The sequence below is a fragment of the Pungitius pungitius genome, chromosome 8, assembly GCF_949316345.1.
Source record: "Pungitius pungitius chromosome 8, fPunPun2.1, whole genome shotgun sequence".
Classification (NCBI taxonomy): Eukaryota; Metazoa; Chordata; class Actinopteri; order Perciformes; family Gasterosteidae; genus Pungitius; species Pungitius pungitius.
The window spans coordinates 9,737,390-9,751,157 of record NC_084907.1 but is presented as its reverse complement, the minus strand read 5'-3'; the positions used below and the strand labels follow the sequence as shown (position 1 = coordinate 9,751,157).

The 13,768-nt window shown below is 47.2% G+C and overlaps 1 protein-coding gene across 29 annotated transcripts in view; it reads right to left on the bottom strand.

The window, feature by feature from the left end:
• nfasca (neurofascin homolog (chicken) a) overlaps nt 1–13,768 on the bottom strand; it is a 102,761-nt gene that overhangs the window by 42,483 nt on the left and 46,510 nt on the right. For 24 of the 29 annotated variants that reach the window (XR_009956801.1, XR_005114118.2, XR_005114116.2 and 21 more), the window contains 7 exons: nt 9,383–9,553; nt 7,202–7,219; nt 6,225–6,330; nt 3,045–3,241; nt 2,687–2,809; nt 1,589–1,759; nt 1,211–1,258 (listed from right to left, as the gene is read on the bottom strand). Coding sequence is in view for 23 of the 29 variants with exons in the window: in XM_037448049.2 (XP_037303946.2) it covers nt 1,211–1,258; nt 1,589–1,759; nt 2,687–2,809; nt 3,045–3,241; nt 6,225–6,330; nt 7,202–7,219; nt 9,383–9,476 (757 nt within the window). In the remaining 6 variants the exon portion in view is untranslated. The remainder of the gene's footprint in view (nt 1–1,210; nt 1,259–1,588; nt 1,760–2,686; nt 2,810–3,044; nt 3,242–6,224; nt 6,331–7,201; nt 7,220–9,382; nt 9,554–13,768) is intronic. The other 5 variants (XM_037448057.2, XM_037448058.2, XM_037448072.2 and 2 more) reach the window with 2 other exon arrangements.

Sequence of the window (13,768 nt, the reverse complement as noted above, 5' to 3'; positions counted from 1 at the left end):
AAGTAATAGGCCTAGACCAAATTAGTGGAGAAAAAGGGGAACCTCCTGTGCGGCCCCCCCTCCCCCCACCTCCCAGTGGTTTGTTCCATTATGCCTCAAATCTCAAATGTGGCAGACAGCTTTGAAACGGCTTCGAAAAGGCATCAAGAGTCGGGGGCAGAAAAAAGAAGAAAGAAGAGACAGCGGGATGATGCTCGCGCGTCGCTCTCAGCTAAGACAATGTTTTAAATCAGGGGTCCCCGAACTTTGTCTCGTGAGGACCGTTGCTAGCGGCCACCGGGCGGCCGGCTGCCCACATGTACTCGCGCTCATAATGTCCGCACGGACCGCCGTGGGCCGTATTCGGTACTCCTCCGCGGGCCGCCCGAAGTTTCTGTTACCGTTACCGTTTCTGTTATCATTTTTTTTTATGTTATCATTTAAGTTTTTGCATAACAATCGGCTTCAAGAGGCATATCCCAATCTATGGATTGCTTCGTATTGCACTGACTCTCCCTGTCACAGTTGCCTCTGCTGAGCGAAGCTTTTCAAAGCTCAAACTAATCAAAACGTACCTGCGCTCATCAATGGGGCAGGAACGTTTAAGTGGTCTGGCTGTCATCAGCATCAATGGGGACGTGGCTCAGAAACTGTCATATGACCTGAGAGCTGATTTTGCAGCTAGGAAATGCAGGCGTGTGCCTCTGTAGGGCCTTTGACAACTGATGGTAGTTTTTAATATTGTTCTATCGGATAGCAGAATGGTCTCTTTTATAGAGATGGTAAAGTAAATTCTACTGTGCAGTTTGCACTTTATTATTATTATTTGTACTTATGTATATTATTTACTGAAGAAATGTGCACATTATTACTTACACGGTTATATACTTGAATACTTTCTGCATTTACAATGTTCAGTTCCAAATCTGTGTTTTTAGTAATTGTGGTGGTATTTGGTATTTATAATTTATAATTTTATCTTTTATATGATTTATTTCTTTTCATGTTTGTTTATGTAAATTATTTATGTTTAGAAGTTATTTGGGGAATAAAGAGAACCTAACTAAGACATTCTGAATGGTTGTTATTCCTTTGGTGGTGGTGGTTGGTTGGTTCGTTGGTTGGGGGGGGCACCACCAAGCATTTGTGCTTAGGGCACCCAAATGGCTAGCGCCGGCCCTGGTTAGTGTGCTAGCCACGTGACTAAGGAGGCAAACAGGTAATGACTCACCACCGTAGGTGTCAGTAGCATTGTAAGACGTGTCATTATACGGCTCCTCTGAAAACACAGGCACACACACACACACACACACAGTGGCTCAACAGTCCACACACAGGACACACTCACTGAATGTGATGACGCACACTCACTTCTGAAGAAAAATGTTTTCACATTATATTAGATAACCCAACATTTCAGTATCTTTTGATGAAATGCTCTTTGCCATAGAGTGTCATCCCCTCTGGATGGGGACATGCACGACTTTAATGGTTGGAACGGTGTGGGATCCAAAAACTCCCAGTGGGAGACAAGAGAGAATACTGGACAGCATTAACTCAAAGTCAGTACAGGATCTGTAAATTGTGTGTGCGTGTTTTGTCTACTCACTTGTCAGGACTTTGAGTGTGAAGGGGTTCTTCTGCTGGATGGTGTGTGTGAAGAGGAAGCGAGCGTTGCAACTGTAGTCAGTGTGAGCATCTTTGGTCAAAACGTTGGAGAAGTAAAGGTCCCCATTCAGACCCATGGAAACCCTCTTATCCTGAGGGATCGGAGTCATAGCTGGAAGACAAAGGATTCCCAGGGGGACAGCAAATTAAAAAATCCAGCATCCAGCGATTGGTCCAAACTATGGACTACAAATGTGATATCTCTCCCATTACTGCTCCGATTCTGATCCGTCTATTTCAAGTCCTGCAACATATACAAAATAGTTCTTCATGCAGGCCTTTATCAATAATTGAAGGTAATTAGCGTAATTTCAGGAGCAGAACCACACCTCCAACACGCCTCTTCCAGTATTCCCATAAATAGAGCTCAACCCACTCTTCTCGTTCTCGAGTACGCATTCTAAAACCTCACCCTCTCAACCCTTTCCTTTTTCTTTCTTTTCTTTTATCTCTCCCTCTTTTTCCACCTTTTTTGTAGGGCCCTGAAGCGGTTCGCTGTAGTTCCCCACAACTCATCCGACTGACTAGACAAAATCCACCAACAACACATTCACTCACGTTAAACGCTTTCAGCGGATGGCGTGGTTCTTCCTAGCGAATAGGTATTTGTCAAGTAATCAAAGGTAACCATCTACTTCCTGTCGAACCCCTGGCTTGTAGATACAGGGATATTTTCACACACAGTGCGATTCAGTTCAGAGTCTGTCCGGGTTAGTTGAAGTGTCATCCTACAGTTGCTAAAGGGCGTACGTTAACATTGGCCACAAACACTGACATCCAGACGGACCGTCATCTACACGCTAAATGCTCCAGCTGACGCGAGCCATATGGTCGTCGAGACAATGCCCCGGGACCAATCAGCAGCCAGGCCAGCCGTACTCATCAAGCCTTGGAGGGCTGCATGACACGCTCACGCTCTCGATGGGCCGTATTTCTATTACTTCCTTTGAAATACGTATTTCAATCATTACTATTATTAATATTACTTGAGTATTTTCTAATTTGTATTTGATAGGACCGATGTATAACTGTTGCTCACCGCTGTTCATCCAGAAGGTGAATGGAGGAGGCAGGCCTGGTGGTGGGCTGCAGTTCAGAACCAGCGAGTTGCCTTCAGGCACCACTACTGGCTCCAGCACTTCTTTAGGCCAGAGAGGAGCCTCTGGAGGGCACCAAAGGAGGGGGGAAGGGGAGGAAGAAAAAGAGACAGAGAAGAACCTCAGTCACACAGGATGAAATAATGATATAAATCGTTGTCCATCCAACTGAGTATGAAAAGCCTCCCCAGAACTGTTCTTCACTCATGATTCTATTGTATTGGAAACAAGTAGCCTATGATACGTTAATGTCTGGGTGATGTTTAAATATGGTGTGTGTGGGTTCTTGTGGATTCTTACTGGAGACACGCAGCAGGATTTTGTTGGACAGAGCCACTCCAAGGTCATTGGTGGCAAAACACTGGTATTCCCCCTCATAGTCCTCCGGTCGTCCTCCGCTACGGAAACCGATCTCTAGAGTTCCAGAGCGTTTCCGCATTGTCACCCTGGGATCTTTCCCGATGTTGAAAAACTTTCCGTTCCTTCGCCATGAGAACCTGAGTCAGAATCGGATCAAAGACTTGGCGTTATCACAATGTTGGTCCCTGGAGCTGAAGTTCATTCCACTGATGTCCTCTTGGTGGTTGCTTTGATACAGTCTTTCTGGGGACTGCCAACTCTCCAAAAATGTTCATCTGTCTTCTCACCCTACATCCCATTGCAGTCCCTGGACACTCTCACACGTTTTATACTAGTCAAAGCTCATCCAGTAGAAACTATCCGTGCCCTATATTGAACCAATCAACCACCATAGCTTGGTGCTCGATGGGACAAACAAATACAAGACTGTCACCCTGAAGACCGCTGTTTATGGGCTAATTTAATATACATTACATTATATTACATGTCATTTAGCTGACGCTTTTATCCAAAGCGACTTACAATAAGTTTACTTGTTTTACTGTATTTTGTTGGACAATTTACATAATAAACCAATGGCAGTAACCTTACCAAGTCATGTTTAAGCGTAGTGCCACCCCAAGTTTCAATATTTGGCAAGTTGGCCAGAGAATATGTTGATTATGCAAAAATTCTGTGTAGTGGTGCATTCAGAGTCTCTAATGTGAAGATGACCCATGGCATAAATGAGGTGTGTATGGTTTACTTTTTGTATTGTGTGGCTCCATGTGGTGTTTCCAGAGGGCTCAGATTAGTGAGGAACACTTCCATATGCTTATATAACCCAGCTCTATTTCAGTGATAAGCGAGGCTTAACTAAAGATGCTTCCTGTCATTTTTAGCCACTACCAGTTGAGCAGGGCCAGGTTTGAGATGCTGCACTGAGCTTAAACAACAGGCTGGAGTTGAAGTTATGGAAGCTCAAGCTGTGTGTGTTGTGTGTGTGTTTGTGTGTGCGTGGGGGCATGTGTTGTGTAGTGAGGGACTGACTGAGTGAATAAGTGAATGATCCCTTACGCTGAATGTATCATTTGCATGAAAAGTCAACTTAGTGCATTTTTGGAGCACAAAGCCTGTCCGGGGAAGGGGAGAGCCAGTGTGTGTGCATGGGAGAGAGACTGCCTCATTGTAAGTGTGTGTGAGTGTGTGTGTACGTACACATGAATCTGCATGAGTGTGAGTCTGAATGCCTGTGTGTCTTATGTAAAGCCAATCCGACTCCAAATAGACAATGTACCACTGTCCTGAGCTGGTCATACCCCCACTGATGTAACCACTGGAGACCCAGCGTGCGTGTGTGTGTGTGTGTGTGTGTGGACATCATTTGAGTGTACACCAGAGAAGGTTTTTGACAGAAGCAGAAAACAGTCAGGGAGAAATCTGTGAATGAGAAAGATGAGAGAGAGAGAGAGATAAAGACTCATTCCCTGATCGATTTTCAATTAACTCTTCTTCCAGGCGGGCTTTGAAAGAAGGAATATCCATAACATAGCACATTTTAAAGTACTTGGATACCAGGTGTGTGTAAAGGAGGAAAAAGCACTGTATCAAACGACCTGAGACTACATTTTAACATTTGGGTAAAATTGAAATGTACTGCTGCTTTGTTTGTAAAGCACTGGATGGTTTAGGGTTTAAGTAGATTTCTGATCAGCTGATACCTTTTGAACCGCCACAAACCCTTCTACCCTTCTACTTTATATTCCCATAGTCAAAACTGAACTTGGAGAAGCAGCGTTCAGTTGTTCTGCTCCACATATCTGGAACAAAGTCCCAGAAGTCTGCTGAGTTCTCAGCTCCTCTAAATCCAGATTAAAAACTTTTCTGTTTGCTGTTGCCTTTAATTAACCATTTTTGCCTATTGGTACTCAAATGTATTCTATTTTTAGTTTTTTAACATTTTCTTCAGTTTCATTCTATGCTCTTAACTCTTTAAATCTCCTTGCTTTATATTTGGATGTTTTTAATGGTTCATGTGAAGCACTGGCCTTGTTGAAATATGCTACGAAAACAAAATTGTCTTTAAAGCATCTTGATCTTGTTTTTTGGAATTGTATAAGTTACACTAAGACAGAATGTTTGTTATTCAATCTAAGAAGTTAGAACTTAAAACACACTGCGAAAAGTTATATTATAGTTATATTTGTAGGATGACAACACAGGCAACTCCTAGATGGCTTGGTAGAGACTTGTCAATCACAAGGTAGCTTTGCTAAGGCATCCAGAGCTCTGAGGTCAGTGTGACTCTAAATGGACCATCATTTACTAAATGAACATCATGCCGTATTGAAGAAGACTTAAAACTAGAGAATGAGACCATATACGTATGTTTCCAATATTACTGAAGGAATACATTACGAAAGAAGTAGTCATTTTCTCATAGACTTGTATAGGACCAGAAGAGTCGCCCTTTGGTGGTCATTAGAAAAAATGCTTATTCTTTCAATGCCACAGGCTGTCACTCACCTGGTAGGAAAAAACATGTACTTTGGTGTGAGTAGGCGGGGGGGGGGGGGGGGGGGGGAGGGGCATGTGAGTGGCACTTTGCATAACTCTCACTGGCAGAGGGACACAGGGCTGGATGGTGAAGGCCAGGAGACACCAAGGACAGTTCACATCAAGTCAACAAAAAAGCAGCAGAGAAAAGATAAAAAAAGAGAGAACAGAGAAAGACAATGTGCCCGGGACAGGAATGATGCACAGCGTGAGGAGGGAAAGAGGAGGGGAGAGGACTGCTTCATGTACTCAGCTGTGCACCTTTTTGCCAGCTGCGTCTGATTGGTGCACACACTGTGCAGCAAGTCCATCTCACTGTTTACTGAAGTACCTGCAAACCTTCTGACCTGCTATTCTATGAATGTTATTGTAAAATAAAATGTTTTACATTAAAAACTTTACCTCATTCACAACAGATCTATTCCATAAAAATCCAAACAATGGCCAGAGGGCACCTGTTGAGAGGGGCTGTGTGTGTGTGTGTGTGTGTTTGTGTGTGTGTGTGTTTGTGTGTGTGTGTGTGTGTGTGTGTGTGTGTGTGTGTGTGTGTGTGTGTGTGTGTGTGTGTGTGTGTGTACTGCTTACGTTGGCACTGGGTTGCCCTTGGCCTCACACTCAATGATGATGTTATCTCTGGGGTCGACAATGTAGTCCTTCACGGACTGTTTGACTATGGTGGGGGGCTGCTTCACTGTGGGGGGAGGGGGCAGACAGAGATAAGGTTACAGCGATAATATGGCTGTGCACAAATGTTGTGTGCAAACACACAATCCAAAGTACTATGTGTACTTTGGAAAAGATGGGTTATTTGATATTAACACTGAATATATATATAATGTTAAAAAGAGGCTTCAGTAACTTCCCAGCAAGAAGTTGACAAATTGAGAGAAACAATACTAATAATTGTATCTTTCAAACGTCAATCTGAACCTTCTTTCTGTTTTCATGAAAGTAACAAACAGCTGATAGTTTCCATCGCAGTTCAATCTACAATATATACTTAATGGTTCAAACCCTTCAACATTACAGAAACACACACAAACTACACACAATACAAGATGAGAAGCTCTTTAGAGGGGCAGAAATCTGTAATTGAAGCTATTTCAACTAATCTCATTCGCAACTGAAAAAGGACTATATCCCTCACGCTGCCATGGCAACCATAAGAATATTTTCTTAGTATGCTAGGTTGTGACAAAGCTATGGGAGATAATTGGAATGGAAACGACTCCCATCAGCTTATCCTCCAAGACTCACATTATTCCAACTGCCTGTGTTGGGATTGCTGTTCTGCTATGTATGAAATGGTGTCTGCTTGGTTTATTTAACATGCACATTAATGAGTGTCTCTGGCAACCAATGGGCTTTTCAACTAAAGACTCTCTTTGATTAACAACTGTTGGGGATTTGAACATATATATTTAAAATTCAATGTAATGTATTCAATTCTATTCTACTCCTATTCTATGAGTGTAGTTAAGCAATTGCTATTTTAGTGCTGCATGCTGGGAGCTACTAGCTATGAGCTAGTGGGACACACAATGTTAAAAATAAATACTTACGGTCTTGCAGGATTTTTGCTGTTAGTCCAGTTTAAAGCCAAAGAGAGACGGGAGAAACATGGATGAATAGTAATGTGATTGTTAATCATATTAGAAACATATTTACATGTATATTATTATGTTATAACATATTGATCTTGGTATTTTATGTTAAACAGAGTGGGTCCCAACTGTCACAGGTCCATTCAGAGTGAGCAGGTGGTCAACTTTGTCAAAGAAAAACTGTAGTTTCTTAAATTGTGTGAATTTTCCAAAAGTTAATTTATTTTCAAGAAACCAACTTTACAGTCAACTAAACACCGTATGACACAGAATGTAGTCAACTCAGCTTTACCTGAACTCAACACAAATAGAGCGTATTATGGATTGAAGTACCTTAGCTACTGGTCTGGTGAGGTGAGATCTGTCCAATCCAAATTATTTTGTAAAAACATGTCTTTAGGACTGGTCAAATCAAAGTTGCATTGGATAGATGAATTAAACAATTATCAATTGGGTTATCAATTGGCCTGCTGCACGTGGGGCCTGTGACCTGATGGTTGAACCCTGAAGCTGCACTAATTGAGGACCAGGCTTACAGCGTACACTTGTGGAGTTAATGCTATACAATCATTAGAGAGACAACTCTGAGACACAAAAACAGGGACTCACCTGTAAGCCGTACAAGCGAAGGGAGAGCGGTAGAAAGGAGAAAGACACACACGTTATGAGTTAGATGGTTAGATTATATTGCCATAGCTGTGTATTTCGTTGCAAATAACAATGGAAGTACAACTGTGTTTGAAGCTGCTGTATTCAGGAGCCAGTCACATGAAGTCAAAGGTCAGCACTGCGCATTTTACTGATTTAGTAAGATTTGCAGAAACTAACGTAGGACATGACATGATAAAACCAGCCAACATTTCCTTTAAAAATCAATTAATCAGCCACGTTCTGTACGGATCACAATGTACAGACGTGTGTCGCAACCACGGTGATCATTTCCTGGAAAGGTTAGTACAATTTCTCCACTGACACACAGGAGCATAGACACATATACACACACACAGATGAAGTGACCCCTATCAGGAGGCTGACCTTGTGTTACAGATGGGCCCTGATAGGTGTGTTCTGTGTGTGTGCACTAAATGCATGCTCACATCCATGCTGCTGGTCACTATTACCCCTGCCCTGGTTTGATCCAGTTGATAATGATGAATGGCTTCTTTCCACTACAGTAGAACTCTGCAGAGGTTCTTTATTGAACTTGATTAGCAAACATTAGCCCTTTAGATATTATCATGTTTAAATGGAGATTGTGTTGTGTATGAGTGTGCATGTGCGTGTGTGTGTGTGTGTGTTAACATGTATTGATGTATGGAAGGCTCTCATCAATAAAGGTCACAAAGGGGAGTTGCTGTGAAGCCGATAAGGAGACATAAGGAAAAGCGGGGGTGGGGCTGCTCATCCTGTCTACGTGAAGCCATCCACCCCCCCGCGGAGCATGCAGGGCCGTAGTTAGCTTTGTCAGAAAGCCACAAGGGAAGAGGCATTAGTGGCTCGACATGTCATGAAGTGTCACGTGATACTGAAAAATGGTTTGCTGGTGGTTCAACCCCTAATCCTGCAATCAGAAGTTTCCAGCTGTATCCCCTGACCTCACTTTTTGGAATATTTGGACATTACATTTTTTATATGTTTTTTCCATTTTAGGATTTGGATATTTGTTTACTCCTCCCTCATGTTCCTTATCTCCCTCATCTCCCTGGTCTCCCTCATCTGCCTCTTCATCATCTCCCTCTTCCTCCCTGGTAACCTTTGTCTCCCTAATTTCCCGTATCTCCCTCTTCTCTTTCATCTCCCTTTTTCTCGTCTCCCTCATTCACCTCATTTCCCTCTTCCTCGTATCCTTCGTCTCCCTCATCTCCCTCGTCTCCCTTGCTCCCCTCATTGCCCTCACCTCTCTCATGTACCTCGTCTCCCTCACGGACATCATCTCCCTCTCCCTCGTCTCCCTTGTTTCCTTGTCTCCTTCGTCTGCATAATACGTTTTAAAATGTTCCGCCCTTTACTAAAGGACTCGAAGCACCAACTTTTAGTTCAACGAGGCAAATAACTCAGAGCTCCGGTGGCCCTGAAGTGCAAATCACAAAGGCAAATATATTGTGTTCAAATGGATCTGACAATTGCTTGGGGACTTACGGTCTTGTGGGACTTCTATGGGTGCTGCTTCGTGCCACAGTGTCAGAACTAATGACATTAGAGCCAGGACTCGGTGGCCCCCCTGCCCCAACATCTCTCCCCCTCCGATTGGCCCGGCCTCGACCGTCACCTCTCCCGACTGGCAAGATGGTTCTCCTGACAGCCGAGGACCTGAGAGCACAGAGACAGATGGTTAGGAGGACGACGGTGTCGCTGCGGTATGAACCGTCCATGTGTGTATACTGTATGTGTACCTTACGCATCCTAGCATGAAAGTATGTGTCGACTCTGGCCTACATTCACAGCTGAGACCTTGTACAGATCCCCAGAGAGAGCAGCCAAGAAACAATGCCAAGAAGAAGCTCTGCAGCACTGATTCTGAACTTCACTGTCCAATGGTTTCAATCATTTGTCCAGAAATAATCATGATGATGGAAAATGGTTTATTGGAATTGCACTAATATATTGCAATATGTGTGTTACAATTGTTATAATATTTTTACCACTACGTTTAATTGCATGAATATCTGTGTGTAATGTAACAATTCATTCTAAAGTAGCACATTTGTAGGTTTAGTTTTCTTTAAAGAAATAAGGTTCTATATATATATATACACACAGCTGGGATTCACTGTGCAGGGACTTTTAAGTCTGTTAAGTCCATGTTTGAACTTGATTTCCTTTGCAGAATCAGAATTTCTTTTAAAATCACACTTTCAGTGATGCATGGTATTAATGGCGTTGTTCTTTCAACTCTGCAGGGTGGAAGAGATTTAAAAACAAAATGTCCACAAAAGAGTTTGCTTTCTTTTTCCATATTTTCAAATACGGCCGAGTTATATCTCTGTATTTCAGACACCTCCACATGACAGCCAGTCTATGTACTGGTAGTGAGGGCAGGACCACCTGGCCACTGTTAATCCCTGTCCCCCATGCTGCCATCTCCCACCAGGATCAATCCTTCGCTCCCCTCCCCATCACAGCGGAGCTCAACGCTATGACAACAGGACACAATACCAAAAGAGATCAGGTGTTGGCGTGAGATTGACATTTCAAACAATCAGTCAATTTAAGAACGGAGAACGGAGAAGGACTGTGACCTTTATTGAATAAGCGTTAAATGTAAATGAACAAATCTAGTCTCCTAATTTACTAAATTTGTTCAACTTGTGTTTACTGCTGCTAACTAGCTTATTGATTTATAGTTTTTGGTTCATGCTGTTGACAAAAAGAATGATCCAAAAACATCTGATAATGATGATTTAACAGTTCCTCATACTGTACAGTGATCAGTGTGAAACATGTCAGCTATGGGGAGTTCCACGAGGAATCATTCAACATTTTTTACTCAAAAATTGAACAAAATGATCAAAAATACACAATTCTGTCGTATTGTGGTTAAATTGCAAAATGACAGACTTGGACACAACAGCTTTCTGTCCTGAGGGCAGGTCTCGGATTTCATCCAAAACCTACCAACACCTCCCGCGTACACACACACACACGTTATGCAGAAACCATCTGGGGGTATGTCAGTCCAACACTATTCCAATAAATAGCTAATCTGCTCCTAGCCAGCTGATACACTAGGCTGGCATGGTGTGCCAATCACACACTCAACATGTAGGGATGCAGATGCAGAGGGAGGTACAGCACATGGTCACAAATGGGTAAAGACACACCCTACACCCACACAAACACACTTGTATGCATAAAACACACATATCATCAGCCGTGGTGACCTGCATCAACCATCTCTGTTTCTTACTGAACTCTTTAGAGCACACAAACCAACAGAGCGATAAGCAGAGGGAAGTTATTAAGAGAAGAGCCTGCCACATAGTCCACCAACAGCCTCAAAACACAGAAATCTGCTTTGAATTGCAGATCTATTCCCAGAGTGAGATTCAGAGGCAGAGAGAGAATATCAGTGGAGTCTCTGAAATGGGTCAGTGTTACTTCCCACGTGTGGAGGCCTTACACACAGCAGTGCATTATAAATGACAGCAGACACACTGTAAAAATGAATTTTGGACGGTAGTAATTATAACCCATGCAAATTGTTTAAATTTTACTGCAAGTGTATTAGTCAGCTAACAAATTCCATCTACACTACCTATTTTTTTATAGTAACAACTACAGCCTAATGAAATATTTTTCTAAGCAAAGGTTACCTTCCCTTATCAAGTAATGGTGAAATAAGTCATATTGTCCAATTTTTAATATAAACTACTAGGTATTAATTCATTAAGTGCTTACAATCTACTATTACCTAGTATTAGTATGCTTTACTATAAACTGTCACATGCGGGATTGCCGGTGCAGGCGGAAGCAGGACTCAAATGCAGGATTCCCAGACGAAGTGTGCTCTTTATTCAAAAAACAGGACAACGTGCACCGACGGAAAGTAACACGGACAATGACGCGACAAAGGACAACTGGCACACAGGGCTTAAATACACAAGGGAGGTGCAGGTGATTGGACACAGGTGGAATCAATCACGCAATCACAAGACAAGGCAGGAAGTGAAGTTAACCCAGGACCACAAGAGACATGAAACTTCAAACTAAAACAGGAAGCGAAGCCAAACCGTGACAGAACCCCCCGCTCAAGGACCGAATTCCAGACGGTCCTAAAGGGGAGCAGAACCGGAAAAAATCAGACAAGGGGAGGGAGGGTGGGGACCCGACAGCTAAGGTCCGGCGGCCTGCCGGGGCGGCGGCCAGGCGTGGGGTGCTCAGGGGGTCTGCCGGGTCGGCGACCGGGCCTCGGGGTCTCGGGGGGTCTGCCGGGTCGGCGACCGGGCCTCGGGGTCTCGGGGGTTCTGCCGGGTCGGCGGCCGGGCCTCCGGGTCTCGGGGGGTCTGCCGGGTTGGCGGCCGGGCCTCAGGGTCTCGGGGGGTCTGCCGGGCCGGCGGCCGGGCCTCAGGGTCTCGGGGGGTCTGCCGGGCCGGCGGCCGGGCCTCTGGGTCTCGGGGGGTCTGCCGGGTCGGCGGCCGTGCGTCGTGGCGGGGGGCGCCGAGCAGTGCGGCTCCGGCGTCGTTGTGGCTTGGGGCGCCGAGCTGTGCGGCTCCGGCGTCGTCGTGGCGTGGGGCGCCGAGCTGTGCGGCTCCGGCGTCGTGGCGTGGGGCGCCGAGCTGTGCGGCTCCGGCGTCGTCGTGGCGGGGGGCGCCGAGCAGTGCGGCTGCGGCGTCGTCGTGGCGGGGGGCGCCGAGCAGTGCGGCTCCGGCGTCGTCGTGGCGGGGGGCGCCGAGCAGTGCGGCTCCGGCGTCGTCGTGGCGGGGGGCGCCGAGCAGTGCGGCTCCGGCGTCGTCGTGGCGGGGGGCGCCGAGCAGTGCGGCTCCGGCGTCGTCGTGGCGGGGGGCGCCGAGCAGTGCGGCTCCGGCGTCGTCGTGGCGGGGGGCGCCGAGCTGTGCGGCTGCGGCGTCGTCGTGGAGGGGGGCGCCGAGCAGTGCGGCTCCGGCGTCGTCGTGGCGGGGGGCGCCGAGCAGTGCGGCTCCGGCGTCGTCGTGGCGGAGGGCGCCGAGCAGTGCGGCTCCGGCGTCGTCGTGGCGGGGGGCGCCGAGCAGTGCGGCTGCGGCGGCCCAACCCCTGACCCCACCCCCCCCTCAAGGGCCGGATCCCAGACGGCCCCCAGGGGTGGGGGGGAGAGGACCAAGGGATGGGAGGGAGGGGGCACGATCAGGGGCCGTGGGGACGGGCCAGGAGACTGGACTCTGGGGGCCGGAACGGGCGGAGACTGGACTCTGGGGGCCGGAACGGGCGGAGACTGGACTCTGGGGGCCGGAACGGGCGGAGACTGGACTCTGGGGGCCGGAACGGGCGGAGACTGGACTCTGGGGGCCGGAACGGGCGGAGACTGGACTCTGGGGGCCGGAACGGGCGGATACTGGACTCTGGGGGCCGGAACGGGCGGAGACTGGACTCTGGGGGCCGGAACGGGCGGAGACTGGACTCTGGGGGCCGGTACGGGCGCTGACGGGCGTCTCGGCGCAGGAACGGGCGCTGACGGGCGTCTCGGCGCCCCCTCGGGCGGAGACGGGCGTCTTGGGGCCCACTCGGGCGGAGACGGGCGTCTTGGGGCCCACTCGGGCGGAGACGGGCGTCTTGGGGCCCACTCGGGCGGAGACGGGCGTCTTGGGGCCCACTCGGGCGGAGACGGGCGTCTTGGGGCCCACTCGGGCGGAGACGGGCGTCTTGGGGCCCACTCGGGCGGAGACGGGCGTCTTGGGGCCCACTCGGGCGGAGACGGGCGTCTTGGGGCACACTCGGGCGGAGACGGGCGTCTTGGGGCCCACTCGGGCTGAAACGGGCATCTTGGGGCCCACTCGGGCTGAAACGGGGGTCTTGGAACCAGGACGGGCGGAGACGGACGGTTTGGACGGC